Consider the following 24154-nt stretch of genomic DNA (forward strand, 5'->3'; position numbering starts at 1 on the left):
AGTTGATACATATGTTTACTAGTAGTGGACTCCTGTTTGTGACACTATTTGATAGTCACCCTCCTAACTCCTTATTAGTTTCAGTGATTGAATGAAATAAAATTATTCCAGATTTGACAAAATTAGGGCTCAGAAGCACAAATTATTGAAAATTCAAGTATTGATCCATATGATGGGATATGCTATTCTGTGTTTTTGTTATTATTAAAGGTATAGCTGTGTTTGAGCACATAACTGCCATTCTTCCCACTATGCTAAAATGACAAAAATTGAGCATTGTGACACAGAAGAACATGACTGATCAAGTTTGATACACAGTTAATATAATAGAGTACTAGAAGAATAAAACAAAGTATCACTATACATGGTCTGTAAACACTCAACAAAACATAAAGCTCTTAATGTGACTAAATATGAAACATATTGTCTTTGTTTTCCAGAACTTTGTGCAATCTGTCAGCAATCTATTGATGGAGGAGAACAGGGAGAGATGGGAGGAAGCACAACTGGTTAGTATCACTCTCTTACTCTAAAGGAGAATTCACACCATCACTTGATCTTTTACTGAAATGTGTGCACAGTAATAATAACAACCATGGTTGCACTGGTGATGGCTTAGATGCTGTGACAAAGACACAGGTGGACAGCCAGCCCACCTTTGGTTTTTTCACACAGACAGTTAAAGGAAATGGAGAAACAAGAACTGCTGAAAGACAGAAATAACTACAGCTAATGAGTAACCAAGTCAACGCAAACGCCCACTCATCCATCTGCTGCACTCATCCACTCGTGTATCGTTATCTGTGCCTCCATCCAGCCGTCCAGCATCCGCCTGTTCTCTGGAGTGTCACCATGCAGGCAGAAGAATAGTGCTAAACAAACAAACCTGCTCTTCTCAAAATGCATGAAAATGTCTTAAAATGGAAATGACTTACTTTCTGCACAAGCGGTTTGCTCCTCCAGGATGGAATAATTACATGAAAGAGGCACAGCTATTGTTATTGCTACGGCTATTATTGCCTTGAACTGTGGCAACTCAGTGCTCACCAACAACAATCTGAGATGTTTTGTTTTTTCATAAATAACCATGACCAAAATCAATGTGATTTGATATATTAGCAGATATTACTTCACTTGACCATTATTAACTTCGATATTCTATACTTTTGAATGTCTATGTGCCAGCCTAAGTAACCAGGGCTGCCCCTTTTTTTCTCAAAGGTGTGATATCAACAGGAACTTGCAGGGACTTGAAAGTTGCAATAGGGGATTTATCACAGTGCCGTGTTGGCCTTTAACATGGCTGCATTCCAAAAAGCAAGGTATTTTATCAAAAAGCCAAGCTTTCAGTCATGATACCGTTATCAGGGCCAAAGATGGATCATCACCCACATAAATCTGCCTCTGGAGCCCCACTTCCATGTGGGTCCAAAGAATCAAGGTTAACTGTGTGGCAGTTACAGCTCTATTTATTTAATTTAAAGTGTGCCTGTACATACTGTGTGCATCACTACAGCATTTACTGATTTATAAGGCCTCAGATTGTAGTGTTCATCATTGGCCTGGGTCTTACTGGTTAAGAAAATCCAGAAAATCTTTGTCAAAGCAAAAATCTTGAATCTTAAAATGACATCCAAAAGTGTTGTTACAGTTACATTTCATTGTGTGAAAATGACAGTGTAAAATACCATGCAATAGTATAATGAAATCACCCATCATCAGTGAGGTTTTATTGATTTCTGTCAGTTCAACTCTTATTTCTAGAAGACTGAACCTGTACACACAGTGCACCGGGTGTAAAGTGCTTTAAACTGCTCAATGAAATCATGGAGTCTCCAAATAATCCTTGATGAAAATATCCAATGTAATGTATATTGCAGAACTGCTCTGGTATGAAAAGTCTCTAGAGACCGTTCCTTGTTGCAGTTTGAAGACTACGTAATTTATTCTGTATTTTCAAACAAATATCGAGACAGGTCAGGTGCCATGATGAAGTATCAGATTCAGTCTCTACCCATGAACAGTTAAATTGCATAAAGTCAGAGAACAGCCTCACATGTCTCACTCCTGTCCTTTTTCTGGTGCAGCAGAGCTCCAATAGTTGTAACAACAGCTGTTAAATATACAGACATCAACTCCAACGTAACCTGAGTGGATCTGCATTTTGATGAGACTGATGAGTTTTCGTACCTTTGTTCAGTTAGTTCACATATTTAACTAAGCATTGTTTGCTGTGATTGTTTAGATTTCCTGTGCAAGGCTGTAGTGTTAAAACTCAGTTGCTCTGTTCAAAGAGCAACTTTCCCATGAAATTGTTACAGCACTGATTTTAATTAATGCCCAGCTTGTCCCATGACCTATTCTACAGCTATAATAGCATCAGTCACACATGAATCTTACCAGTTGTGTCAATTTTGTCATGGACAGTAGTACTCTAAATCAAACATAATATGATTAACTGCAAATTTGTGTAATTATATGACTGTGATATATAATATTAATTATGAAAAATATGCCATCCTCCTCCTTGAAGCATTGTATTGTATTAGGGCCCTCTGTCACAACCTGACATTAAGACCTTTAGTCTATGTTAACCTCAACTGCTGGGACGTTTACAGCCATAATTAAAACACTTTCAATTATTTTCAGTAATCAGCTGTCGGTTATTTATAGCATATGTAACATTTTATTTTTCAGTTTATTATTATTCCCTGAAGCCCAAAATGAACTTATTCAAATGTCTACCTTTGGCTGATCAGTTGTCAGAAACTGGATCCACACATTATTCTTTTTTTTTTCTCATTTCCTCAACGTTGCTTTAAATGTAGCTCATATATATATAAGATGTCCTCACTATTTTACAAAATCCTGTCAGGGTACAGTTTTTATATTGTTAATGTCCATAAAACATTGTAAGCACTACTCATCTTTTTTGTTTGTTGTTTTTTGTTTGTTTGATTGATTTTAGATTTTCTTTTTTATTATTAAAATAACAAAGTCATAGAGTGCAATGTATATTCAGCCATCAAAATGAACAGGAAGACCATGATGCGCAAACTGTATATATTGATTTGTAAATTATTGGTCATAGCTGTGTGATAAGCTGTGGCAGTGAGTCAATAGAGGAAAGGATGGAAATAATTGCCTCAAATACAGTTTTCTATAAAAGGCCTTTTGTGTGTCAGGGGCTTGAACACAAGCTCAGAATATTCACCTCAAATCCATAATCCCTTTTCTTTCATTCTTCTCTCTTGTGTCTCTGTTTTCTCAGCTGGGGCCAAACATCAAAGAGCTGTTCCGTCTGGTAGAGGACTTTGTGGATGTCATTGGTCTAAGGATGAAAGACTTCCAAGACATGTATGAAGTCACCGATAACCTAGGTCAGCTTTATCTCCATCCAGGAGATCTCCACAGTTATCTCTGTTTATCAAAGAAATTCTCTTATCACTGCTTTTCTTTCACTGAAAATTGATCTCCATAACTAATAGCAATCCATAAAGGAGAGACAAAGGATGTTGGCTGATGGTTAACAGACATTTCCTTTGCCTTCAGTCTGAAATCAGATCCAAACACCAAAATTCCATCTATATATCTATATCAATCTTTGGTGTGCATGTTGGCAAGAAAAAATGTGAAGATAATGAAAAAATGCCTTATGGCAAATATATATTTGAGGTAATGTCATCATAATTGGATTTGACTAACGATCCTCACTGATATGAGTTTTAGATGGACTTTCCATTAGCTTGCACCACATAAACAGAAAAAAAGAGAATTATCCAGTAGATACAAATTAAATTTATACATATAAATGATGGACTCACTGGTGAAGCCTATTTTAAGTGTCAAATACTAACTGAATAGTTGTAATAAAGCCTTGCACACACCACACGCATTTAAATGGTGAGATGAAGGGTTCCAGCGATTCAATATTGCACTTCTGTAGAGTGCACTTAGTAGTGTCCTTTGATAGAAGCTCCCTGGCTTGTAAGTGTGAGCGAGGATCTAGCAAACACTGTCCCTCACCTTGTAAGCAGGCTTTCTGTTAAAAATATTAGGTCTCCAGTTCCAACCCTGATGAGGTCATAACAATGTCATTATATTTGATTTTCTGCATTGATTTAAGCCATTTGCAACAAAGTACAATGGACACAAACATACAGCACCAGATGAAAACACTGAATATGTACGGAGCAAGGGGGAAACTAACTTTTCTGAAAGCAGTTTATGAAACAAACATTAGCTTCACATTCCCATCACATTTCCCACAGTTTCTGTAAACTAGCAGTTTTTACTGGCGTTAAATGTCATCTAATTGCATCTTATTTATCTGCAGTGGTTTATTTGAAATGGCTGAGGAATTAGTGCGACCAATTTCTAATATTCTCCTAACAGTAGTGTATACAAATGTGAGTTAAAAATTTGTTTTTTTTTCCACAATGTATTTTTTCAATTATATAAAAACAGTTAAAATATGCTTGAGATTGGATGCCCTTTGTTGTTTAATTTAAAATGAATTGTACCCTTGTCCCTAATTTGGTCATTGATAATAATAGTTTTTAGTAGAAAAGGGTTTTTTTTTTGTTTTTGAATAATGTTTTAACCTCGGATTTGCACAACACCCTCCGCTGCAAATTCCTCCTTTTCCCTTAGTTGTGAGTATTATTGTATTATGGCACTGAACAGTCGCACTCTCTGTAGCTTTCTGTTTCTGGTCCCCAGTATTTTCATGAAAACAACCCATGGTGAATATTAGCGCTCCCTAGGGCAGCAGGTCTTTACATGTGTCTCATGAGATCCTAAATCCACACTCACAACCACCTGCTGCCCCCCTCCATTGCAAAGTGACTGTAAACGCTTTGCATTTTTTTTCAAACAGGGGAAAAATAATATAGTGATCACAGAGGCTGTGCTGTTCTCTGTGACCTCCAGATAAAAACGAGGCAGATTTTTGAGTTGAGTCGAGGGAGAATTCGTGGGAATTGAGGCCAGATGAGAGGTCCTGTTTATAGCGGTACCACCTCGCTGTCTGGAGCCAAATAGCCGCCCACTGCAGCAGCATTTCTCCCCTGGGGCAGCTGACCTCCTCTCTCCTCCCACACCTCAAACATGAGCAAAACTCTGCCAACATATAGGCAGATCAGAGTTTCCTCTTCCACATTAAAAAGTTTTAAAGCTGAATAGGATGCAGGAAACCACCAAATTTGAACTGCTGTTTTTTGTGGGTTAAGTTATTGTTGTTTTCAGGATTTACCTATTCTTTTATTTATTTAACGTGTATTGTTTGCTAATTTTCCTGGGAAAGAAACTCGAGTCAAAGAATTTTTTTTTTTTCCAAGACTGCACATATCATGCATGCATCCATTGTAGTCCATGTTAGCCCCCGCATGTTAGCCCACATGAACAACACTTTGGGGCGCGTCATCTGGAGAAAAAGTAAGAAAAACAGGCAAACAAACTCACAAGCTGACTAACAAATAAACACTCAATTAAACTTAGCATTTGTTAGTCGTTATATTTGACACCCAAGCTTTGATTGCCAAGTACTACAAAGCAGAATCAGAGTATGGAGAGAAAGAATGACAATATTCCTCATCTTTTTCATGTTCCAGTTTTGAGCATCCACAAGCGCCCAGTGGTGGGTCAGTCAGACATCAGCTTCCCTATGAAGGGCTGGAGGGGTATGGTAGACTGGGCTCGCAACTCTGAAGACAGAGTCACCATCCCGAAGAACATCCTGTCTACTGGTAAGCCAGGTGAGCGCTGTACATGAAGGTAGTTAATAAATCTATATATATTTCCCAAATCCTGATTGCAGCATGCCTTTCTCTCTACTCTTTTTGACAGTGCATGTACTTGAGTGTGTGTGTGTCTGTGTTAATGTGCCGTGTGTGTTTAGTTGGGGGGGAGCCGTCAAGACAAAAGCAGAAATAGGAAACAGCAGCTGATTTATAAAACAGTGTTTACCACCATTAATCTGCAAATCAAAGCGCCCTGCTCAGGCAAATACACGCAGAGATGCTTGTATTTAATGTTGCAAATAAAACATGGAGGAGAATAACAAAATCATTTTACATCACCCGCTGTTCAGCAGCTGTACAACAAAAAGGCGCGTTGTCTTCAATAAGGCCAGAGTAAGTTTCATAAAATGTTAATTCAGAGCCCATCTGCCTCAACAATTTGATGGCACTGAATTGCAAACAGGAACATTTACATACTTCTTTGTTGCTTACAGACATAGGGAATTATACGACGCTGCAATGTTAAAGCAGAGGAAAAACAAAGCTTCAAGAGCCGTAATATGTGGGTGTAAAAGTTTCAGGGTGTTTACTGTGAAGATGTGCTGCCTTCTTCTCAATATGTTGTGATGCATTTGTCATGAATTTCAACATTTTAGATATTCTTATTCAATAATCAATACTGAACTTCAGTGTCACAAAGCGCTGAGGTGACTATTCTTTTAACTGCATTTTCTGGAGATTTCAATCATATCTCACAATCTCCCACAGCAAAGGGATTGTCATTTTGTAAACAGAGGACTTCACAATTAACAGATGAAGTAAGCTGTTCCACGTACAGCTGGGGAGATGGTGAGACACGAATGGAAGTTTAGAAAAAGGACTGTGTGGATGTGGACCATTAGTGGAGGGTTTTTTTTCTACTTCTTTGATGTTGGAATATTGTTTTGTTTCCACCTGGTAAAACATTTCAATTTACAGTTGGTAAAGACTAAAAGATTTTGAGACCAAACTCAACAAAGGGCTTTATAGAAGAGAGACACCTGAAGAAAATCTTTGTGTCTCCATCACAATGCCAGAATAAAATATGAAAAATTTATCTCTGCCTTCCTCAAAACTGTGAGAGTAAATAAAAGAAAAAAAGGTCCTGGTCTGCTGTGCAAGGACCTCCAGGACAGAAAAGGTTAACAAACTACTATTTGTTAAACTTCAAACATTTTAGCTGTATCCTTACAATTGAACTAACCGATGCTCTCTGTTCTTAACATAGCAAACATGGTAAGCATAACCATAAGAGTCTTAAATACACTGTACTGTTTCATCATTGAAAAGGTTTTCATAAATGGAGAATGATATAGGGGAAGGAAAGAATCATAGAGAAACAATGTGGGGATAAAATATCAAGGAAAACAAATTATATTTCCAGCTTGTATACTAATACTTTGCTGGTCAGGTTACAGAGTTGGATCTGTGTCTGTAGAGTATATTAACTGTGTATGTGTCCTGCATAAACTAAGCCCCTTATTCAAGGAGTCAGTACACAATGTCAATTCCATATTCCCTAACTTAAGTTCAGTGTTATCAAGTTATGCACTCAATTTAATGCTCAGAGCTTGAGATAGGCTGTCTCTATCTGAAAGGCTTCCACTACGACACAATGGACATGAATAGACATTAATTTGTGGAGATTAAATGAGTCACTTTCTTTGGGCCACTTTTGACCAGAGAAAGTGCCCTGATATTGTCCATGTGTGTATTAATCGGTCTATCTCTTATCCAGGTAATGTTGCAGCAGCAAGTTTTTCTCCCCAACAACATTTTTCAACTCTTTGGGGATTCTTATGTGATGTTCCCCTCGGCCAAATAGAATGTACAGTACAACAGACCTCCCAAAAAAGCAAACTGAAATGAAATGCATCTCAAAGGGTACAACTAGTCACTCTGTGAAAGAAACTCTTTCAGATGTTTGTGTCCACAGTTACATTTTGGTCCCTCTCCAAAGCTCAAGTGCATAAATGAGGTTTGGAAGGTAAATAAACAGGTAAATCAAGAGATTCATCCTCAAGCTAGCTCACTTTTTATGCTCGTACAAAGCCTGACTTACTCTTGACATTACACCAATCTCCCTTGGTTGCACTGTAAGTATAAAATGTCATGAGATATAATTTTCCACTGCTTTCAGTACTGTAATCAAATCAAAAATTTCAAAAGTATGTGGTTTAAACTTCAGAAAATACAGCCAAAACTTGTGTAATACCGTTAACAGAATGGGTGTGATTTGCTTAGAAAAGTTGTAATAGTGGACAACTCTCTGTTGTGTTAATGGAGCTGAGTAAAATGTCTTCAGCTGTAATGCCGGAGAGAGAAGTCACATATTGTGGCATCCTAACAGTTATTGCTGGCAGAACCAGCTGAGCTTCCCTTCTGTCTGCAGGCAGGTGCTTGGTACACAGTTTTCAGTAGCAGTAGGGTTATTTGTCATCCGGGATGTTTTCGACCATTAAAGACAGCCCTGCAGTGCTAGCATGCTAATGAGGCCGTCACTCCTAATCAGGAGTCAACAGGAGCCAATCAGGAGCAATTAGAGACAATTTCCTCCCCAGCTGGGAGAAGTGTCTCCACGGTGGCAATGTCACACCAGCAGCCAGCCCTCTTTATGCATACAGCTTGGACTTGCTTATATGGATTAAAAAGTCTCTCTGATGTCTTGTTTACGCTGATTGGTTGATCCCTTCTCACAGCTCTAGAAATGTCTGAAATGGGCTTTCTGTCCAATCAAAAGAATAATTCAAATAAAATGTTCTGTAAGCTATAAATAAATAAATAAATAAAAATGAGAGAAATGTTTTTTGCAAACATGAAATGGAACAGCGTTAGGGCTACAGGCAAAATCAAATTTGCTTCCACTTTGCAATGTACGGACATGCAGTGAAACAACAATCATTTACAGTTAAACTCACTCCAAGACGTAAAACACATTCATCAGTTTCCGCTCAACATGACCGTTGTAGTTTAATCTTATGTAAAAGGTTATTTAAATACTAAAATTCTGCATAAAAGACAAATGTATGTACATATGTATGTATGTGTGTATATTAGGGATGTCCTATATTGGCTTTTTTGCCGAAAACCGATATGCCGATATTGTCCAACTCTCAATTTCTGATTCCGATATCCACCAATACTAATATATGTGAACTTGAAAAGAATTCCAAACCACAGACATATCGTTAGTCAGGTACAGCAAGTTTGTTAATACAGCTACACTTGCAGGGCTTGAAGTGAAAAATAATACAAAATCTGAACTTTTCTACTCTTGGGTGGGAGTCGGGGTACAATCTAGCTAATTAATAAGAAATGAAGATATCTGCATTCAGATACTCAGAATGCAGATTATTGCAATACTAAAAAGGTCAGTAGGTGGTGGAAGGTACTTCATCTGACTACAGCATGGTGCAAATATATTTAGTAAAAGACATGGAGAATTGACATTGATTCATCTTTTAACAATGTGTGCACCATTTATTCTGAAATACAACTATGTAAACAACTACAGTGCAAAAAATAAAAATAAATATAGTTTGTAAGGGCAAACTATATTTCAGTTTGAATAATAACAACAAAAATACATTAAAGTGCTCTAAGAACTGGTAACTTAAATAACCAGACATAAAAAAGAAAACAGAAAATAAATAAATACAGTTTAAAAAAAGCATTTACGAAGCTACAAGAACTGGTAAGCTATCTATTTCTTCTTTCTTTCTGGCATCTTTTACTTCTTCCAAGTACTGATGTTCACTTTTGTGTTTGCCAGATGTTGAGTTCCTCTGGTCGCATCATCATAAAAAAAAGAACAAGCACACGAAGAACTGTGTCCATGCTCCATCTAGTGGCTTTATCAATATCCAATGAATACGCAGATTTTTTTTTTGAGCTTTTCAGAGATACTTTTCTGAAATGCTGGTGCTATAATGTGTATTTATGGAACCAGCATGGTGATTTGGCACGGACAGTTTTGACAAAGCATTTTTATCTTCAGCACAGATTAACGAGTGCCTAAGATCTTTTGAATGACAAGCCGTGTTCTGCAGTGAACGAGCACACACGTGTTTTTATATCACAAACCTGGTCAGTCTGACGTCGATACCTCAGCAGTGACTGTTGCTCCCGGCAAACAAGTTTCAGAGCGGACAGCAGCCCTATGGGTCTGACTAGTACCGTGACAGCACTTTTTTGTCGCTAGTTGCCTATATGAGTTTTTTTTTCACACGGGACAGAAGCAACCACACGGCTCCTTCAGTTTTTTCACCAGCAACCACAGGGCTTTCCGTCTCTGTTCAACTCTTCCAACCACACAAAGCGCCATTTATTTTTATTCTGCCAAGGAACGCGGCAGAGTTATGTGACAATCAGCGTACGTTTGTCCTTCCGTCTATTTGTCGGTACACAACATTACTCAAAAAAGCTGAAAAACGGATTTGTATGAAATTTTAAGGGAAGGTCAGAAATGACACAAGAACCAAGTGATTAGATTTTGGCAGTGATGCGGCTTATAGTCTGGATCCACAGATTTGTTAAAGATTTCTGTATCACTGCATCACTATAACCATGACAGCAGTGAACTCATCTGCAGCTGGATCTCAACATCTTTCTAAGACCCGCCCCACTCTACTTCCATTGGCTAGTGATATTAGTTTGGGTGAGAGCAAAAGCTGCACTCCCCTCATTCCATTGGTAGGCGAACTGGACTTGCAACGTAGTCCTATCTCTGGCTGTGTCCGAAATGGCATACTAACGTACTACTCATACTAAGTGTGACATCAAAATAAGTATGTAGTGTGTTCACATTAGATAGTATGAAAAGATTGATATATATACCCGGATGTATACTATTTCCGGAAAATTTTTAAGTATGCGCGGTGACCACACTAGTCACACTCAACCGCCCCATAATGCTTTGCGAGCTACCCACCGAAATGGAAGCCTCCGCGGGATCTGTGTTTATTTTATTTTATGTGGTTAAGTAGTCATCCTAATCACCCCACAGATTTGAGAAATAGGCGTTTTCTGACCAACGTTTTAAATTTGTCAGACGCCTCACAACGTGCTACTGAATGCTAGCAGCTAGTTGCAGCAGCTCGCTTTGCATACAGAACAAGTAGCACCTACCTCCAGTAGCCTGCAGCTACAATTGAAACGATTCGCATAATCTGGCTAATAACTGCATGAGGAGTGCCGGCTTGAAATTGCCACATTAATTATGCGACTGTTTGTTAGCGTAAAATCGACCTGAAGCCGGCATTCAGCCGCGATATTTGATAGTCGTACTTTTTTTACGTTTTTGTCATCGGAAGTTTGAAATGCATTATGGGAAACGTAGTAGTATACTACAGTGTGAACGGTTGGCATTCTAATCATACTTATAGTACGTAATATACAGTATATACTCATTGAGTATGTAGTATGTAGTACGTTAGCATGCCATTTCGGACACAGCCTTTGTTTCTTCGAGCCAAACAGCGGAAATCCCGCATGGTTGTTTACACATTTCATGAAGCAGTTTGATGATGTGATCATTTGTGCGCCGGTAAATTATTGTTTTGGTGTTGGTTAAGGTTAGGGTTAGGGTAAGGGTTAGGGGTTGGATATGAATGGGAGTCAATGGTAGATCCCCATTGTGTGTGTGTGTGTGTGTGTGTGTGTGTGTGTGTGTGTGTGTGTGTGTGTGTGTGTGTGTGTGTGTGTGTGTGTGTGTGTGTCTTTACTTTGCAGGTTCATACACTATGAAAACCTGTTGCTCTTTACACCAATCAGCCACAATATTACAGCATTAAAACATTAAAACCACTGACAGGTGAAGTGAATAATATTGATCATATTGGTACTGCATGGCTTTCTGCAGGAAAACCTTAGATTTTTTCACCGATGTCGATGAGACTTTGACACCAAAATAAATATCGTCCCAGAACAAGCACATTCCTTCAAGCAAATGGAAATCCTAAATGTCACTGGTCTACCCCTGAAGAAAAATGCACCCCACCACATCACAAAACATAAAAAAATCAGGAACATCTTGAGGAACTTGACAATCACCCAAGATGTTGATTTAACCTCCAAACATCCAAGACTCCATTCTGATCAAGCATCAACAGGACGCAGTGGAACAAGTTTGATTCACAGAGGCCCCACTGCACAACCCAGAGCACTCAAAGGATCCACTGCTAACGTCCTGATCCAGACCCCATAGGACACCCTGAGAGGTCCTCTTGTAGAGGCCCAATGGTTCAGAGCATTTTCGACGACATCAAGGGGACCTATGCAGTGATAAGCAGGTGGTTTTCATGGTGTAACTGGTCGGTGTATACTTTCTCAGTTGCTCTGGCCAAAAAATTGTCAAATTGTCAAAGATCTCCCATCACAAATTTGATTTTCTAAAACCTGAAAACTATGCAGGCAATGTGAGATGCAGAAGTCCATTTTCACCTAAGAACACTTAAAATGCAATATGCTTAAAAGTTAACATTTTTGGTTAAATCTTTTGTTTTTTATTTTATAATGTATTTTAAAAATGCATAAATATAGCACTGTAAGATGCAAGAAAGCAACTGATATGACTTTTTTCAGCACAACTTTGAATGATTGAATAAATGCGTTGCTGCTAATATTACATTAAAAATGGTTAAAAGGTGAAAATGATTCACATTTTATTCATTCACTCAGCCCAAAAAAATATGTATGTGTGTTTGATATCTTTAAACGTATAGTTCGAGGTCTCTATGAGAAAGAAGTATCTGTTAAGATACCGAGAGGGTTAATTGTCACATTAATCTGATCCACAACATGAAGTCTCTCCACATTTGCCATTCACTAGTGCCTCTCCACATGAAGTCACACTCACAGCAGTGGAGGGCTCTCAGCATTGAAGGGGTAATGAGTAAACTGTGGGACACACTTGCATGCTCCACAACCAGGAAGCTGGCAGACACCTTGCTTATCCCGATGTTGTGTTTTGTCGCGTGCAAGTGCATAGTAACAGTAAAGACACATGCAAATCAAACAAACAGCTTTATTTTGCAAATAGAAAAAATGTTCCAAACTTCCATTAAAAAGCACTATGAGCAAACTGTTGCAAAGAATTGTGTTTGTGTGAGATAGAAGTTAAATTTGTATCATGTTTACTCTATTCTTGGTATTTTTGCTTCTGTTAAGAGGTAATGATGACACTAGTGCATTCATTGTTTAGAGATTTCCTGGTCTACTTCTCACTACTAACTGGTTCAAAATGGCCGTAAAACTCTGCTTGCAAATTGAAGTGGTGCTTGAGCACAAGTGTTGAGACAAGACTGAGCTATAGAATGAATGTTAGAGTTTCCAATTCTGTCATGAAATTCAGCTTTTCTGCCTCATTTCATGTAAGAAGTCGTGTGAAAAAAAATAAAGAATTGCACGACTGCATACATATACACATTCACACTCCAGTATATGAAAAGAAATGTTTTACACATGTATCGATACGCAAATGTATATAGATAAATACTTGGCTATGAACTGTCTCAGTGCTCACACATAGACGCATAACTTATTGAATCACTGGTTAAAGTCCCTCCAGGCTAGCTCTTGCTGGGCACAGACAATCTGGCTGAGCATATTGGATGGGCTAGCCAAAGAGTGTATGAGCAGGACACGTAATACTTCATCCCCCTCACACATGCACATGTCTTGCTCACTTCCCCCCGATGCCCGTGGGAGCTCAGCTGTTGCCTGCAAGCTACAGCCTCTGCCTGCTGCCTGGCACACTGCTGTGTGCTCTCAGGCTGCCATGTAGTGAGCTGGAGCAGAAGAGCTGGATTTCTTCATATGGCCCAGCAGATGGAGTTGTGTTATTTTGTTGTTGTTGTTGTTGTTGTGGGGGTTTTTTTTGTCTTTGACACTGCAGCCAGAAAGAGAAGGCTTCTTCTTACTCTGGGCTTGTCTGTGCCTTCATGTCATCCAGCAGTCAGGTTTTGACAAATTTCTTGCTCTTCTGGCACTGCTCTGTTGTCCCTTATCTGCAACAGCTCACCCACGGAGAGCTGTAGCCACTTGTAGACATGCACCGATTTATATCAGTCAATAGATGTCCCACTGTAAGTACCGTAGGAATTTTGAAATTAACTGAACACCATCTCAACAGTTGGATTCTTGACTGGGGTCAGTGGTGCATGTGCTCAGGTGCTGCTCAAGTGGCTATGGGAGCCACAGCACTAAGTAAGCCATGATGTCAAATTACATTGTTGACCATCCTCTTGTGTCCTTTTTTTAAAAAAACATAATGCAATTCACAGTAAGTTCATAGTCGGCAGGGCTGGAAACGAATGCTCAAAGTGTTCTTCCATTGCATTCTTTACAGAGTAGTCATTCAAGCTGTGTTTGCTGCTCCTCGAAGTTGAAGTGGGATTTTAGCCGAATATTGTTGAGATTACATTCATACTGGAGAATACTGCTGTTCAAGATTTTAATGTTTTTGTGCACTGGCATATGCATTGTTCCCTTTATTTCGAGAGATAGAAAGAAAATGCTGGATATACTCCAAACCACACTGCATGAAAACAGGTGAAATGAGTAAGCACCTGCACATAACTGATTTGCAGATAAAAGTAGGTTTCAATGGAGCCATGTGGCTGTGATTATGTGGGAAATCATCCCTCATCCAGATCTGTGGGAGACCTTTAAATGTCGAGGAACATATGCTAGAGGGTTGTCACACATTAGATATTTGCTATTCCTAAAACTTTTAAGGTTCCTTTCAAGAACCTAAAAGAAAGTCTGATTAATTTTTACAACCATGACGCGAATGTCTGAGATTCTATACAGTCACTTAGACATATGCATTTGATATTTTAGTGGTAACAGACCTGCCTATTGGCTAGTAGTCTAAGCTTTATAGGTTGGAGTTGAAAATCTCATTGTTATGGGCACCCAAATGCATTGTCTTTCCTTTAAAGTTATTTGGCTGAGCAAACCATTTCTCCATTGATGGAGTGGAGTTTAGTCAAACATCCTTTTTTGTCAACATTAATGTCATATCAAGTGAAAGAGATAAAGAAGGATGAGGTTTTGTGTATGTGCTGATAGTAAGTGTGCATGTGTTTATAATGTTTAAAAGATAAGGGAAGCTTTGTTTTTTTTAATCTGTATATCTGTCCGAGCAATATCTGTCAGTGTGTCCAGTTTTTTTTGTTTGTGTGTGTGTGTGTGTGTGTGTGTGTGTGTGTGTGTGTGTGTGTGTGTGTGTGTGTGTGTGTGTGTGTGTGTGTGTGTGTGTGTGTGTGTGTGTGTGTGTGTGTGTGTGTGTGTGTGTGTGTGTGTGAGACAGCGTTTATAGCTGACTAGTCATGTAGGCCAGCTCCAGTGTAAAGAGCTCTTGGGGGCTAGAGGAGTAGAGGCAGCTTGGCTGACCTGCATTCTGTATGATTCTGTATGACTGTGTGATCTGAAAGTGAACCATTCAGTGTCTGTGAAGACTCTGCTGAACACTCCTGTCTTATTATCCTTTGACATGCCTGCTCAGTGTGTCCATACCTGTGTTTCTTCCCAAAACAGATTCAGATGATTCCTCGACATTCGTAACTGGCATCGTTCTGTACAGGAACCTGGGCAGCATTCTGAATCTGCAGAGGTAAGGCTTTTGTTGGCTTTACACCACTGTCTAACAAGATCCTTTGTTGTCTGTTGATCAGGTTTCCTTCTGGTCATGGTACTCTCTACAGTGAGGCTGGGGAATTTAGTGGGTTTGTGTGACTGCTACTGAATGTGTTTTACAATTTTGATACAAGAGTCAGGGTTATTATCCAGAGGTTTACAACGATGTCACACGTGTCATGTTTTAGTGTAACAGAAGTTACTAGACAACCTGTAAAGAAATATTGCACTGATTAAGGTGTGCTTACAATTCTTGTCTAATCTATCTGTTTAATGGTGTTCCAGTAGGTTCAGTTGTCATGCAGAATAAAATATCTTAGCAGACCATTAAATTACGTGAAAAGGTTTCAGAAAAAGCTCATTTGTAAGGCTCATGCAGACTACTGCAAAAATGAAGTAGTCTCAGTACTTGCGGGTATTGTGTACACTTTTGAATTCATGCTCTGTCCGAACTTCATGCTGGAAATACCCACCTCCTATACTTTGCTGATGTCAGATAGGTGATGTTTCTGTGAATTATTTCTCATACCTTTTTGAAACTAACAATAAGACAATTACACCTACTTCAGGCTGTGATTAGCCAGCTGTGTGGGGATGATAGAGAAGACAGCTGTCTTTTTCTTCCTTTTCTTTTTTTATCACTCAACTATTTGTAGCACGTTTCATTAAGTACAACCCAGTGCAACACTGTTAATGTCTCCCTGCAGACCGTCTGAAACTATGCACCATTAAGGCCCTGTTCCCACCACACGCCATGTCATTCTTCGTGTATAGTTGTGGAAAAATTCTAAGCCGCTGCAACCAATGAAACTAATGTTTTTGGATGTGTTTAGCTCACAACATCAGAAGCGACATATTTCAATGATATATGTGACAGAAATAATAAGTAGTCAAAATCATCAAAAACATCAAATTGTGATGTGTCACAATCATCAAATTATGCCGCATGTAGTGACGTTACGATTATTTATTCAACTTTTAGAGAGCTAAGAATCTATCCGGTCAATGCTAGACTATGAAACTTAAGTGACAGACAAAAATTTACAGACCAGAATGAAGATTTTGAATAAGAACAACTAAAGTGAACATCTGATTGGTTTTATTGTTTTCGATCACATACCAACTGGCAAGAATGTTACACTCAAAAGGGTACACGCTAAATTTAAAAGTTGAACCATGTTCCAGAATGTACTACAAAACCGTGCAGAGTGTTACGGATCGTCACGGTACAGTCAAGACATTTTACATCAGCTGCTGTAGTTCCCAGCTAAATGAAAACAAGGATTTAATACAGAAGCAGCAGTATACGAGCAGTGGGAGCCCACATGTATGTCTTTTATCTCCATGAGTAGGATTTCTTGGATGTTGCTGCTGCTGCTAGCATGATGATTAACATAGCATGATGATTAACATACATTATATGCATAGCTCAGTGGAATTATATTGTATGTGTGTGTGTGTGTGTGTGTGTGTGTGTGTGTGTGTGTGTGTGTGTGTGTGTGTGTGTGTGTGTGTGTGTGTGTGTGTGTGTGTGTGTGTGTGTGTGTGCGTGTGCATTGAGAAAGCCGCTTCTGTGAGTGACAGTCTGTTATCTCTAGCTGTAGTTGTGGTTGGAAGACACTCACCATTATGATAATGTGGTAAAAGCACATAATGAATTGGTAATGTAGGAAAACAGGGAAATGAAGCAGACCCTCACTCTTTCCAGCCCTCCCACATGTTTGTTCTGAATCTCTGGATTGCTGCTGTTATCTACATTTGTCAGTTCCTCTTCACTCTTCTTCTTTCGTTCTTTTCTTTTCATCTTTTTTCTCTTCTTTTCTGCATTTGATGCCCCTCTCAGGGAAAATGAGAGGAGTTTGAGGCGAGAGTCTATATGACACAAAAGTTTAAGTTGACTGATTATGTTTTGGATGGTGAGAGGGCAATTGCACATAGAGGATACAGTGATGATGTGAGGGACCATGAAACAGAGCATGGGCTGGTGAACATGTTTGTCCAACTGAAAGCTTTTGTGTCAGTGCTTCCAATAGCAATTCACTTTTTCTTGATTGTCTCATTTCACATGATTGATAGTACCTATGAAAAGCAGAAATTGCAATGCATACTAAGCAGGCAAGGAGAATGTAAAGTAAAATGTCCCAAAAATATAATCAGATAACTTATTGAAACACAATGCACTTCAGATGCTAGAAAAAATTAGACTTTTAGGTAGCAGGTAAAATTTTAAGTTAGTCCTGGAGTACATTGCGAAGACTCTCAGAAGCCTCTTAGAGACAGCTGAGCCAGTAATCTGTTATATATTACTGTTGATTAAGCAGTCATGGTTCATGTGGTTTTGATCTCACTTATAAGATGACTGGACACAAACTGTCTTTATTTAAAGTAGTTTTAATGAAATACTTCATCATTTTGTGACAGCAGCATGACCTTTAATAAACTAAGGGCAATGTTGGCAATGTCAGTCTGCCCTATCAAATTTCACTCGTGGGATGTGCTGCCTTGAAAGAATTTTATGTCATTGAAGGATGCCATTGATTGCAATAAAATTAATCATCAAGCTATTTTTTCACTGTTACCAGCCACAGTAAATATGACTGTCGGTTAATTCCTCTATTGTTCTACAACTGATGTCCAGAGTTAAAACCTCAGCAGCTGTAGAATGGATTACAGTGACAGTTAGTACAGCTATTCATGATCCCAAGCAGGGTTCTCGCCAGCGCATTTCAGCGTAGCGGCCCGTTACGCTGTCATAACGGCCCCGTTACACTGTCTAACGGGCCGTTACGCAGTCTTAACGGCCCGTTACGCTCAGTTTAAAAGATTACGCTGTGATTAGGGCCGCTACGCCAGCGCATTTCAAAGATTACGCTGTTGTTATGAGAGTGTGTGGCTCCGTCATGAGAGTGGGAGAGAGAGCAGCGTGTGTGTGTGTGTGGGAGGAAGGGGGAGGGAGGGGGAGAGCGAGTGAGACAGACGGGCAGTCGGACTCGGTGCAGTCGGAGGAGGAGAGAAGGTGTGTAGTTTCTGGGTTGGTGGTACTGTGCGGTTCAGCCACTGTTTATAGACAATAAAGACTGCAGTGTTCTTCGATACGGCTGGGCTCCTGTGTCTTTGCCTCTACGGCTGCTGAGGAAGTGAAGGGGGTTAACCCCGGGCTTCCTGACCACGGTCGGGGGCTGAACAGGAAGGGTTAATACTGTGATTAGGGCCACTGCGCTGTTATTTTGACAGATAACGCCATGTGCGTTTGTTTTTATCAACTAGGTGCCTATCTAGGTTAATTGAGGTCTCCCCACCTCAGCCGTACTTTCCTGTCCATTGACCTGTTCCCGTCTATTGCGCATGCGCGTTCTCGTCTATTGCATGCGCGCGCGTGCAGGAGGACCTGAAAAAAAATCCTGGTGAGAACCCTGCCAAGTGGACATACCCAAATGAATCTGGCAATTACTGAAATGTCTCAAAAAATTATTGGAGAGATTACACAGAAATTCGTTGCACACAGTGAAGAATAATGTCTGTGATTCCCAGCAGGTCAAGGTTTAAAGATCTAATAAACAATGAAGTAATGTGAAACAGTTATTTATGACTCTCAGACTGTGTAACTCAAATGACTTTGGAGATCATCTAAATTTCCATTTAGCATCATTATCAGGTCAACATTTTATTCATCATTACGGACCACATACCTACAAAACTGACATTCCCATGAGCCTTGGCTTTACTTGTACAATGATCAGTCCGAATTAACAATGATTTGCATGTTAAAACAAGGGAACATAGTATACATTCTTCCAATAAACGTAGACATTTTAGCGTTGTCATTGTGAGCCAAATTAGCAATTAGCTCAACGCACCTAGCCCCAAAGACCTGCTAGCACAGCCATAGACTTGTAGTCTGTTAAAAGTGATAATATTTTTTTCTTTCTTCTAGAAATAGCACAGTCCTCAACTCCAAGGTTTTGTCAGTGACAATCAAGCCCACTCCTGCTTCCCTTTCCGCTCCAGTTGTAGTTGAGTTCTCTCACCTGTACAACGTAAGTAAAAGATAACTTTTGTCCTAAAGCACTTTTAGATGCAAGCCACTGAGACAATATGTCATGCTTCTACTACACTTCATGTTGACCATATGCTTTTGTCTGTTCTTGATCACTTAGGGTACCACAAACCAAACCTGTATATCCTGGGACGAGAGTGACAGGTAAGACCCACTATACTGCTGATTTGTCATTTGACCACGTATGCACTATGACCTCCTTTTTTGAGGACCTCTAATGTGGTGTTGTGTTTAATGTAGCCACAAGGGGACACAAGCCAGTGTCTTATTGTGCTGGTCCCAAGCCCGGATAAATACAGAGGGTTGTGGCAGGAAGGGCATCCGACGTAAAACTTTGGCCAAATCAAACATGCCAATCAAATGCATGACTTCCATACCGGATCGGTCGAGGCCCGGGTTAACAACGACCGCCATCGGTGTTGTCGACCTACAGGGTGCCCGTGGAAAATGAACTACTGTTGGTCGAAGAAGGAGGGGAGGAAGGTGTGTTCGTAGGAAGAGAGAGAAGAGGAACACCAAGAGTCTAGGACTGAGAGTAGGGACTTTGAATGTTGGAACTATGACAGGAAAAGATAGAGAGCTGGTTGATATGATGCAGAGGAGGAAGGTGGACATACTGTGTGTCCAGGAGACCAGGTGGAAAGGTAGTAAAGCTAGAAGTTTAGGAGCAGGGTTCAAGTTGTTCTATCATGGTGTAGATAGGAAGAGAAATGGAGTAGGAGTTATCTTGAAGGAAGAGTTTGTTAGGAATGTCATGGAGGTAAAAACGGTGTCAGATCGAGTGATGAGCCTGAAGCTAGAAATCGAAGGTGTGATGTTCAATGTTGTTAGTGGGTATGCTCCACAGGTAGGATGTGAGCTGGAGGAGAAGCAGAAATTCTGGTTGGACCTTGATGAAGTGATGCAGAGTATCCCTAGAAGTGAGAGAGTTGTCATTGGTGCAGACTTCAATGGACATGTTGGTGCAGGAAACAGAGATGATGAGGAGGTCATGGGCAGGTTTGGTATCCAGGAGAGGAACGCAGAAGGACAGATGGTGGTTGACTTTGCAAAAAGGAGTGGTAGATGAGAGTGTAGCCAGACAGCATAGGATGGTGGTGTGTAGGATGACCCTGGTGGTGAAGAAGATGAAGAGGCCAAAGGCAGAGCAGAGGACCAAATGGTGGAAGCTGAAAAAGGAAGAGTGTTGTATGACTTTCAGGAAAGAGTTGAGACAGGCGTTGGATGGTCAGGAGGTGCTTCCAGATGACTGGACAACTACAGCAAATGTGATCAGGGAGACAGGTCGGAGAGTACTTGGTGTGTCATCTGGAAGGAAAGGAGATAAGGAGACTTGGTGGTGGAATGAGGAGGTGCAGGAGTGGATCCAGAGAAAGAGGTTAGCTAAGAAGAAGTGGGACACTGAGAGGACTGAAGAGAGTAGACAGGAGTACAGGGAGATGCAGCGTAAGGTGAAAGTAGAGGTGGCAAAGGCCAAACAAGGGGCTTACAATGACTTGTATTCTATGTTGGACAGTAAGGAGGGAGAGACTGACCTGTATAGGTTGGCAAGGCAGAGAGACAGAGATGGGAAGGACGTGCAGCAGGTTAGGTGATAAAGGATAAGGATGGAAGTGTGTTGACAGGTGCCAATAGTGTGATGGGAAGATTCAAAGAGTACTTTGAAGAGTTGATGAACAAGGAAAATGAGAGAGAACGAACAGTAGAAGAGGTGACTGTTGTGGACCAGGAAGTAGCAAAGATTAGTAAGGATGAAGTGAGGAGGGCATTGAAGAGGATGAAGAGTGGAAAGGCACTTGGTCATGATTATATACCTGTGGAGGTATGGAAGTGTCTTGGAGAAGTAGCAGTAGAGTTTCTGACTGGGTTGTTCAACAGGATTTTAGATAGTGAAAGATGCCCGAGGAATGGAGGAGAAGTGTGCTGGTGTTCCTTTGAGAACAAGGGAGATGTGCAGAGGTGTGGCAACTACAGAGGAATAAAGCTGATGAGTCACACGATGAAGCTATGGGAAAGAGTAGTTGAAGCTAGACTAAGGGCAGAAGTGAACATCTGTGAGCAGCAGTATGGTTTCATGCCAAGAAAGAGTACAACAGATGCAATGTTTGCTTTGAGGATGTTGATAGAGAAGCACAGAGAAGGTCAGAAGGAGCTGCATTGTGTCTTTGTAGATCTGGAGAAAGCTTATGACAGGGTGCTCAGAGAGGAACTGTGGTTTTGTATGAGGAAGTCTGGAGTGGCAGAGAAGTATGTTAGAGTGGTGCAGGACATGTATGAGGACTGTAAGACAGTGGTGAGGTGTGCTGTAGGAGTAACAGAGGAGTTCAAGGTGGAGGTGGGACTACATCAGGGATCAGCTCTGAGCCCCTTCTTGTTTGCTATGGTGATGGACAGGATGACAGATGAGGTTAGACAGGAGTCTCCATGGACTATGATGTTTGCAGATGACATTGTGATCTGTGGTGAGAGCAGGGAACAGGTGGAGGAGAAGCTAGAGGCATGGAGGTTTGCCCTGGAAAGGAGAGGAACGAAGGTTAGCCGCAGCAAGACGGAGTATCTGTGTGTGAATGAGAGGGACCCAAGTGGAAGAGTGAGGTTACAGGGAGAAGAGATCAAGAAGGTGGAGGATTTTAAGTACTTAGGGTCAACAGTCCAAAGCAATGGAGAGTGTGGAAAAGAGGTGAAGAAGTGTGTACAGGCAGGCTGGAACAGCTGGAGAAAAGTGTCAGGTGTGATGTGTGATAGAAGAGTTTCAGCTAAAATGAAAGGAAAGGTTTACAAAACTGTGGTGAGACCAGCCATGTTGTTTGGTCTGGAGACAGTGTCCCTGAGGAAAAGACAAGAGGCAGAGCTGGAGGTAGCAGAACTGAAGATGCTGAGATTCTCTTTGGGAGTGACCAGGATGGATAGGATCAGGAATGAGTACATCAGAGGGACAGCACATGTTAGAGGCTTTGGAGATAAAGTCAGAGAAGCCAGACTGAGATGGTTCGGACATGTCCAGAGGAGAGAGAGTGAATATATTGGTAGAAGGATGCTGAGTTTCCCACTGCCAGGCAGGAGGCCTAGAGGAAGACCAAAGAGGAGGTTTATGGATGTGGTTAAAGAGGACATGAAGGTAGTTGGTGTGAGAGAAGAGGATGCAGCAGACAGGGTTAGATGGAAGCAATTGATTCACTGTGGCAACCTCTGAAGGGAAAAGCCGAAAGGAAAAGAAGAATGCGGTGTTGTGTTTGCTAGCCCACTACCATTTGTTCAACGTGGAAAATGCAGAAAGTAGCATTTTAGAGCATGGTTCATACCAAGAAGACATTATCAGGATCCTGCAGTCTCTTTTGATGCAGATTAGTATTATTATGGGATGTGCAGTTTGTTGGAGTGATGCAACCAGTAAGTGCCCTTCCATCCATATTTCCAACACTGTTGTCCAAAGCAAGATACTCTGGGAACATAATGGCCAGATTAGTTTGAAAGGTGCATTTATCTTCACCGTGTAGTGATGCCATAATCTATCTTTTAGTGTCAACATTAAGTCAAAGGTTCCACTTCTGCACAGAGAATATCAAAGTCCAGCTGGATTATTGCTACCAAATTTGCAGAGAATTTCTTCTTCCACAGAAGACAAACCCCTCTGACTTCCACTTCTAAAGAGTTAGTTGCACATAAGACTAAATTTAGCGATTTGCTGTGGATTAAAAATGACCAGTGTTCAATGTTAAGTGTCTGTTTTTCAGGGTTATAGAACAATTTGTTTACATTGTGTTGAACATCAGGTCAATCCTCCCTACAGCCAAATGGTCAAAGTGCGTTCTTCTAGGCTGCTTAGCCAACATTGAGTACAACACTCGACATAACATGGAAGGTAGTTCTTGGTTCTCTAAGTCAACATTTAACAGACGCCACATTCCCCCTGAAAGTTCCACAGGTGGCCACAGTGTTTTTAATCTTGACAAAGTCAGTGAACTGTTCCCCACTGAAAGGTGCTGAGTGTGCTGGACAGCTTGACAGCTCTTGTCTGGGACGACGCTAACCAAACGATATCGCTGCTACGACACTGATGCAGCATGTGGAAAATTAAAAGTGTCGCTCACCGCTTTCCTCCCCCTCCTGGCCCACGCATACACATCAACATGTACGGTAGAGAGCAGTTTGGAGTCTTCTGAGAGTGTAGGAGAGAGCAGTGTGCATGGAGAATAGACAAGAATAAAAAGATACATCTTGAACAGCTCAATTTTACTGCCTCTGTGGGCAGATTCAAAGCACCACTCATTTGCTCCTTGTTCTTAAGTGCCCTATTTGTTTAAGACAAGAAAATACAGTGAGCATATTAGAAGGTGAACATTGAATGAGAGCAAGAGAGGGAGAGAAAGATAGAAACAAACATTCTGCTGCCTTATTGCAATGCAGGTTTGGACATTTGCATTTAGATGGGTAAGTACACTTGCGTTATAGAGAGAAAGAGCAGAACATGCATCCCCTCAGTCTAGGGATTAAAGGAAGTTGATTTGGCATGCACACCTGATCCAAAATAAAGAGTGAAACATACAGAAATGATTTGGTCAAGCAAAATAAAGACACAACATAGATATTAAGAAATAGAATAGATGTCAATTTAAATAGTCTCTAATTTGGATTTTATTTCCCTCACCCGCAAAGAGAACCAAGTCTTTTTTGGAAT

General features: G+C 40.4%; 1 protein-coding gene across 5 annotated transcripts in view; it reads left to right on the plus strand.

Moving 5' to 3' along the window:
• The window catches only part of adgrb1a (adhesion G protein-coupled receptor B1a), an 88996-nt gene that overhangs the window by 7152 nt on the left and 57690 nt on the right, over window positions 1–24154 (plus strand). For 4 of the 5 annotated variants that reach the window (XM_051956803.1, XM_051956799.1, XM_051956802.1 and 1 more), the window contains 6 exons: window positions 441–509; window positions 3272–3380; window positions 5613–5756; window positions 15321–15396; window positions 19354–19456; window positions 19577–19620. In XM_051956803.1, the coding sequence (XP_051812763.1) occupies window positions 441–509; window positions 3272–3380; window positions 5613–5756; window positions 15321–15396; window positions 19354–19456; window positions 19577–19620 (545 nt within the window). The remainder of the gene's footprint in view (window positions 1–440; window positions 510–3271; window positions 3381–5612; window positions 5757–15320; window positions 15397–19353; window positions 19457–19576; window positions 19621–24154) is intronic. The other variant, XM_051956800.1, reaches the window with a different exon arrangement.

This window comes from Acanthochromis polyacanthus, chromosome 12 (assembly GCF_021347895.1).
Source record: "Acanthochromis polyacanthus isolate Apoly-LR-REF ecotype Palm Island chromosome 12, KAUST_Apoly_ChrSc, whole genome shotgun sequence".
Taxonomy (NCBI): domain Eukaryota; kingdom Metazoa; phylum Chordata; class Actinopteri; family Pomacentridae; genus Acanthochromis; species Acanthochromis polyacanthus.